General features: G+C 41.3%; 1 protein-coding gene and 1 pseudogene across 1 annotated transcript in view; both read left to right on the top strand.

Annotated features, from left to right (window-relative positions):
- The window catches only part of Katna1 (katanin catalytic subunit A1), a 43,299-nt gene that overhangs the window by 7,100 nt on the left and 28,634 nt on the right, over positions 1–7,565 (top strand). The window contains exon 2 of the mRNA XM_015502129.2: positions 3,907–3,911. Within this exon, the coding sequence (XP_015357615.2) occupies positions 3,907–3,911 (5 nt within the window). The remainder of the gene's footprint in view (positions 1–3,906; positions 3,912–7,565) is intronic.
- LOC107156091 lies at positions 4,378–6,494 on the top strand (annotated as a pseudogene).

Genomic DNA, 7,565 nt, shown 5'->3' with positions numbered 1-7,565 from the left:
GCCTTTTTCCTAATAACCCCTTTTCCTTTAAATTTTCTTCCCCTGTCTGACTAGCTCGAGAGACCTTCTCTTTTGCTTGATCTAAAATGTCTTTCTCCATGGTCTGAACCTCTAACAATTTACTTAACACCTTTTCCATTTGTTTTTTACTAATTTCTAATCTACTATAAAGATAATGCAACCCAATAAGATAACACAAAACAAAACCGAAACTGAATGAAACAAAAACGGAATAAAAAATCGTTGTATCAATTTTCTCTTCCTCAAGGCCAACAAACTTCAAACCTTTAGCCAACCATTTTTCCCAGTTTGCCTGAGAAATTTCTAGGGACAGGCATCTTGAAATAAAAACAAAATAAATCAAAAAAGGAACACATTGTTTTTTGAAATGCTCACCCATTCTTTCTCTCTTCCTCAAGAGCGAGAAATTTCACTTACCTCCAAGATTCAGGTGTTCCCCGTATGGACCACCAAATGCCGCAGTCTGGCTGGGCACAAAATCATGAGCCACCACACACCTTGTAGATTCAAACAGCAACTCTTTATTCTCGAACTGTCACCAGCACTCTACACACGTTCTGGGGAAATCCACGTTCCGGGCCCCAATCACGTTCTGGGGAAAATCCCAAATACTCTCTGAATCCCAGGAGAACTCAAGGGGACTCCAGGAGCAGGCATGCCTGAGGCAGCAGGATACGCCCTATTCCCAGCAGGGTACACTTTAAACCTGGAACCGCCCTAAACCCGGATTGTCCTAAACAGGGAACGCCCTAAACCCAGATCTGCCCTGGTCCTTGAGCAAGGTCACCTTACATGCAATGACACTGCAAATGACCTGGGTCATGCCATGCGTCATTCTTACTTAGCAATGGCCCTCAGCAGCTGACCTCAGTTATACTTTTCTAGTATCATAGCCTTAACTAGTGTCACTATGACAAGAATGCCTTCAGGGCAAAAATAATCATACAGTAGTCAAGCTGTAATCCCAGTTTGGTAGGGATGAGTTTAAGATCAAGAAATGTGAAGAGTGTTGAGAGTCAGGAACTAGAGTGAAGTAAAAAGATCTTGGTAGTTAAATGAAGTTCTAGTAGTATTTATGCATTCATTCACTCACTCAAAGGTTTATTGAGATCTGCTATATGCTGAGCCTGGTTCTGGGTGCTGGAGATGTATCAGTAAACAAAAGAGAGCCCTCCATCGTTCCTAGCCATGGAGCTTTTATTAAGATGGAACATTATATCAGTGGTCATGACTTCAGGGAGTCACTCTTTAGATATTTGAATTTTTTTTTCCTTTTCTTTTGGACCTCAGATGCCCAGGAATTACTCATAAACCTCAGTTCACAGTGTATTGCTTCATAACACATTACTCCATATCTTAGTAGCTTAAAACAATAGGCATTTATTATCCCAAAGTTTCTTTGGGTCGGGAATCTGGGCATGGCTTAGTAGGTGCTTCTGATTCAGGGTCTTTCACAAAGCTTTAAATCAAAATGTCAACCAGGGCTGTAGTCATCACAAGACAATTGAAGATGAGGATTCAAGCTCATTCACATTATTGTCAGTTTTCGTCTCCCTGTGGGCTTTTGGACTGAGGGTCTCAGTTCCTTGCTAATTGTTGGCCTGGAGCCTCCTGTAGTTTTTTGTCATGTGAGCCTCTGTACAGGGCAGCTCACTGTGTGATAGCTGGTTTCCCTTTGAGTGGGCCACCAAGAGACAGTGAGCAAGCTGGAAGTCACTGTCTATACTCAAAAGTGAAATTCTATCATTTTTGCATATTTGTTAAAGCACACATTTAAGAGGAAATAATTTAAAAAGGGCATAGATACCATGAAGCAAGAGATTATAGAGTCATGTTGGAAGCCCACTACATCTAAGATGGATGAAAGGTTTTTGTTGTTGTTGTTGTTGTGTGTGTGTGTGTGTGTGTATTGTTTTGCCCTATTCTTCATGCAGTTTCTGCATTCAAATTTCCTTTACATAGACAAATGTTTGTTTACACACACACACACATATTTTTTCTTGCTTATGTATGTGTCCTTTAAAAATAAATGCTTATACAGTAAGCATTGTTTTTAAATTAACAAAATGGTATTGAGGTTTAGGCATTGTTCTGTTTTTTTTTTAACCTAACCCAACCCTATATTTTGATGATCTATCTATGTTACTATGTATAACTGTTGTTGCTTCCATCTGCTCTCTGATAATCCATAGTCGGTAGCCATAACATTTCCCTAGCAGGAAATCTATCTAGGCTGGCTCCAACTCCTTGATTTCTCAAACAGTTTCGTCATTAACAGTCTTTAGGGATCTGTGTGAATCTTTCTCTGGAATATTTACAAGAGTGAAATTGCTGGTTTTAAGGTTTATTAAATACATAAGTCTTCATCCAGGAGTAAAGAACGTATATTTGTAGACCATAAGAAATGTGGTCTTCTGTATCAGATTTAAGCTTTATTGTATCACTTGATCTTAACCATAGGTGGGGTGGGTAGGGGAGTGGTAGTCAAGAAGCACAGTTTAGGGCTAGGGATGTTGCTTAGTGGTAAAGCGCTGGTACTCTGAGTTCAATCCCCAATACTGCAAAAAATAAAAAATGAAAAATAAAAATAAACATCAGCATAGTTTTAGAAAACACCTCTAAATATACACACAATGGAATATTACTCAGCCATAAAGAAGAATGAAATCATGGCATTTGGCAGTGAATGGATGGAACTGGAGACTATCATGCTATGTGAAATAAGCCAATTCCAAAAATCTAAAGGCCGAATTTTCTCTCTGATATGTGGATGCTGATTTACAATAGGCAGAGAATGGGGAGGAGTGGAAGTTCATTGAATTGGACAGGGGGGGAATGGGGGGAAGAGAAGGGGATAGGAATGGGAAAGACAGTAGAATGATTTAGACATAACTTTCCTATGTTTATATATGAATATACTACCATTGTAACTCCACATTGTGTACAACTACAAGGATGAAAAGTTATACTCCATATGTATATTATATATCAAAATACATTCTACTGTCATGCCTAACTAAAAAAAAAAAAGAACAAATAAAAGAAGAAAGTTCCTCTGGCTAGAATAAATTAAGCTGGGTAGAATAGTCCCCACTTAGAAGTTATCTTCATTAATCTATATCTATTTGGATATCCTACTAATGTACAAAAGGAGTAAAAAATAATTTTGTTTCTTTTGTAGTTCTCTCCTCTAAGCTCTCTTCTGATCTTTCATGATCTTTATTTCACCTTTTTAGTTTCCCAGGCTTGAAACTTCATTCATTTTAAACAACTTATGCACACAGTGAGTTCCTAAATGTTTCAGATTTGTTTTTTTTTATTTTGATAGCTTCAATCATAATTCAAACTGTTGCCCTCTAAAAAGCACATAGATCCTTCTAACCTGAACTTCTCTTCCTGTGTAGTCAATAAATGATGGCAGTCACTGTCCACATTAACAAAGCCAACTTTTTAAAGTGCCTACTCTAATGCTTTATATTATCTATATCCATATATCTATATTCTACTAAGTGCAAAGATTAGGCTAGGTTCTAATATGTAGAAAGTTTTCAGAAGGATGCATTTAGCCTTTATTAAAGATTGACTCTTTGCAAAATAGAAGTAGTTACTATCCCATTTTTTTGTTGTTGTTGTTATTTATCAGTTTTTTTGTGCTGGTGATTGAACCCATGGGTACTTCACCACCGAGCTATCTCCCCAGCCCCTTTCCCTTGCATTTTTTGTTTTTGGTACCAGGGATGGGCGCTTAACCACTGAGCCACATCCCCAGGTTTTTTTGTTTTATTTTGGAACAGGATCTCTCTAGGTTGCTTAGGACCTCACTAAGTTGCTGAGGCTGTGTGATCAAATTCAGATTTGGAATTTGGAATTACAGGTGTGCACCACTGTGCCCAGCTTCCTTTCCTATTACTGTTTTTAAATTTGAGACAGGGTCTTACTAAGTTGCTTAAATCTCACTAAATTGCTGAGTGCAGCCTTGAACTTGTGATCCTCCTGCCTCAGTCTCCAGAGTTGCTAGGATTACAGGCATGTGTCACCATGCCTAGCTATTATCCCTGATTTGAAAACTGAGGCTTAGAAAAAAAAGTAAAGGTCTAGACTAAGGTGGCAGAATTATAATTCTAACCAAAAAAAAAAAAAAAAAAGTTTTTCTAACTTCAAAACGCATAGACTATTTATTTATTTTTTGAGACAGGGTCTTGCTAAGTTGTGGAAGTTCTCACTAAATTGCTGAGACTGGCATTAAACTTGCAATCTCTACGTCTCCAGATGTTTAATAAGATCATGTGTCATGCACTGAGGATATAGTCTCACACCTTTCATGTATATATCCTGCTTTCAAAGAATTTAGTTTACTCTCGTACTTTGGACCCAATGGCCTAGTCCTGGCGGCATGGTTAAGAACAAAAAAGATGCACCTGGACTTTCCCCAGAGCCTTCTACATTTCTAAGCGTAGGTGGAATTTGAGGTTCTCTGGCTGCAAGCAGGGCTTGTTTGATGAAAGTAGAAATCAGCCCTACCTTCTTCAGTGGACAATTTGTTACCTACTTTAAGTGTCTCCCACTAAAGGCATCCATCTTTCCTTGAGCCACAGAAACCTGTGCCCAAGCTTGTCTGACATTTGCCTTGTCAAGTGTCCATGATGCTGGGCCCTGAGGGAGGTGAAGGTTTTGTGGTCAAACTCCGTGGCCTGCCCTGGTCCTGCTCAATTGAGGACTTGCAGAACTTTCTCTCCGACTGCACGTTTCACGATGGGGTTGCAAGTGTCCATTTCATTTACACTGGAGAAGGCAGGCAGAGTGGTGAGGCTTTTGTTGAACTTGAATCAGAAGATGATGTAAAAATGGCCCTGAAAAAAGACAGGGAAAGCATGGGACACCATACATCGAGGTGTTCAAGTCACACAGAACCCAGATGGATTGGGTGTTGAAGCACAGTGGTCCAAACAGCACTGACACTGCCAATGATGGCTTCGAGCGGCTTCGGGGACTCCCTTTGGATGCACAAAGGAAGAAATCGTTCAGTTCTTCTCAGGGTTGGAAATTGTGCCAAACGGGATCACATTGCCTGTGGACCCCTGCCGCAGTCTGGCTGGGCACAAAATAACCAAGCTGCCACACAGCCTTGTAGGTTCAAACAGCAACCTTTTTTTTTTTTTTTAAAACAGCAACCTTTATTCCCAAACTCTCACTGACACTCTACACACACTTCCCGGGAACACACTGGCTCAATTCCACCTGCACCAATTCTCCCGGAACCCCAACAGGAGCTCAACTCAACAGGAGCAGCAGGATCCGCCCTAATCCTGGAGCCGCCCTATTCCCCTGAGGATCTGCCCTAATCCCAGGGCAGGGTCACCTTTCAACCATTCCCTCTAGCAAAATGCCAGGCGTCATTCATTCATTCATTCATTCCAACTAAACTGTGGCTCTCAACAGACCCCGAGGGCAAGATTATAGGGGAGGCCTTTGTGCAGTTTGCCTCACAGGAATTAGCTGAAAAGGCTCTAGGGAAGCACAAGGAGAGAATAGGGCATAGGTATATTGAAGTGTTTAAGAGCAGTCAGGAGGAAGTTAGGTCATATTCTGATCCGCCTCTGAAGTTCATGTCTGTGCAGGGGCAGGGGACCTATGACCGGCCAGGCACAGCCTGGACATACATTGGCGTCGTGAAGCAGGCGGGCCTGGAGAGGATGAGGTCTGGTGCCTACAGTGCAGGCTATGGGGGCTATGAGGAGTACAGCAGTCTGAGTGATGGCTACGGCTTTACCACCGACCTGTTTGGGAGAGACCTCAGTTACTGTTTCTCAGGAATGTATGACCATAGATATGGAGATGGTGAATTCACAGTGCAGAGCACCACTGGCCACTGTGTCCACATGAGGGGGCTGCCCTAAAAGCAACAGAGAACGACATTTACAACTTCTCTCCACTCAACCCTATGAGAGTCCATATTGAGATTGGCCCTGATGGTAGAGTGACGGGCGAAGCAGATGTTGAGTTTGCCACCCATGAAGAAGCTGTGGCAGCTATGTCAAAAGACAGGGCCAACGTGCAGCACAGATACATAGAACTCTTCCTGAATTCAACAACAGGGGCCAGCAATGGGGCTTATAGCAGCCAGGTGATGCAGAGCATGGGTGAGTCAGCTGCCTAGGCCACTTATAGTGGCCTGGAGAGCCAGTCAGTGAGTGGCTGTTATGGGGCCGGCTATAGCGGTCAGAACAGCATGGGTGGATATGACTAGTTTTGTGTAACATTTGAGTTATTTCAACCAAATTTTCACAGGTAGCCAACAAGCAGTGAAAAGCAGTTCATAACTAGAGAAAGCTGTGGGACCCATTTAGCACCATGAGTTTCTGAAATCTGGATTAAAAAATTACCTCTTCAGTGTTTTCTCATGCAGACTTTTCTTCTGGCATGTGATATTGAGTAAACTAAAAACTATTTTCTTCAGCTTTTCTTGATTAACATTTTGGTAGTATACTTCAGAGATGTTATCTGAGTTAAAGTAGTTTTAAGTATGTTAAAATATGGATCTTTTACACAACACCACAGTGAACACATTGGGGAGATGTACTTTTTGGGAGAACTCAAAGGTGCTAGATCCCTAATTCAAAGAGAAACATTTCTCATGTTTGTTCTATTTTTTTCTTCTTCTTCATTTAAAATTTTTAGGTTAAGATTAAGCTTTTTAAAGTTAGTTTTGAGAACTGAGACACAATACTAATACTGTAGGAATTGGTGAGGCCTTGACTTAAAGATTTCTTTGTATTGTGATTTCCTTTTGGGTGTATTTTGCTACTTTTGAGTTCTCCGGGAGCCCCGTTGAGGGCAAGAGAGTTCCCTGGGAGCTCGCATGGAGTGGAGTGCTGGTGAGAGTTTGGGCAATAAATAGTTCCTGTTTGAACCTACAAGTGCCTCGTGGTGCCTAGGTTATTTGTGCCCAGCCAGACTGCAACAGTATTTTGCTAAGTGAAACTTGTTAAATTTTTTGATAACTAATTTTTTTTTCTTAAAATAAAGACTTTTTCACAATGAAAAAAAAAAAGAATTTAGTTTAGGCTGGGCATGGTGGCACATGCCTGTAATCCCATGACTCGGGAGGCTAATACAGGATGATTGCAAATTCTAGGCCAGCCTGGGCAACTTAGTGAGTCTGTTATGCTCGAATTCGGGACCCCCAAAGACCACCAGAAACCCAAGATCTATGTGAGCAGCAAAGAGGTGTTTATTGCAAGCTAGCTCGGTCCTCCACGCACACACACAGCAACTGGTGACACTGAGAGGCCCTGAGCTCAGGGTTTGCAGCAGTTTTATACATTTTTTGGAGAGGGCAGGGACTTCACATACATCATAGCCTCTTTTAGCAAATCATCACACACTGCGGGAAAATCAAATAACAACTCTAAGACATGATTAGCACATTCACTGGCGGAAACAAGTTGGGTATGGGTGATTGGTCAGTACAAAAGGGGTATTCGTTTGAACTGATTGGTTTAAGCCAAGAGGGGTGTACGTGCTGAACTACATGGTTTCCCAAC

The sequence above is a fragment of the Marmota marmota genome, unplaced genomic scaffold (genome assembly GCF_001458135.2).
Source record: "Marmota marmota marmota unplaced genomic scaffold, marMar, whole genome shotgun sequence".
NCBI classification, from domain to species: domain Eukaryota; kingdom Metazoa; phylum Chordata; class Mammalia; order Rodentia; family Sciuridae; genus Marmota; species Marmota marmota.
The sequence above is the reverse complement of the archived record's forward strand: the minus strand, read 5'-3'. Positions and strand labels throughout refer to the sequence as shown.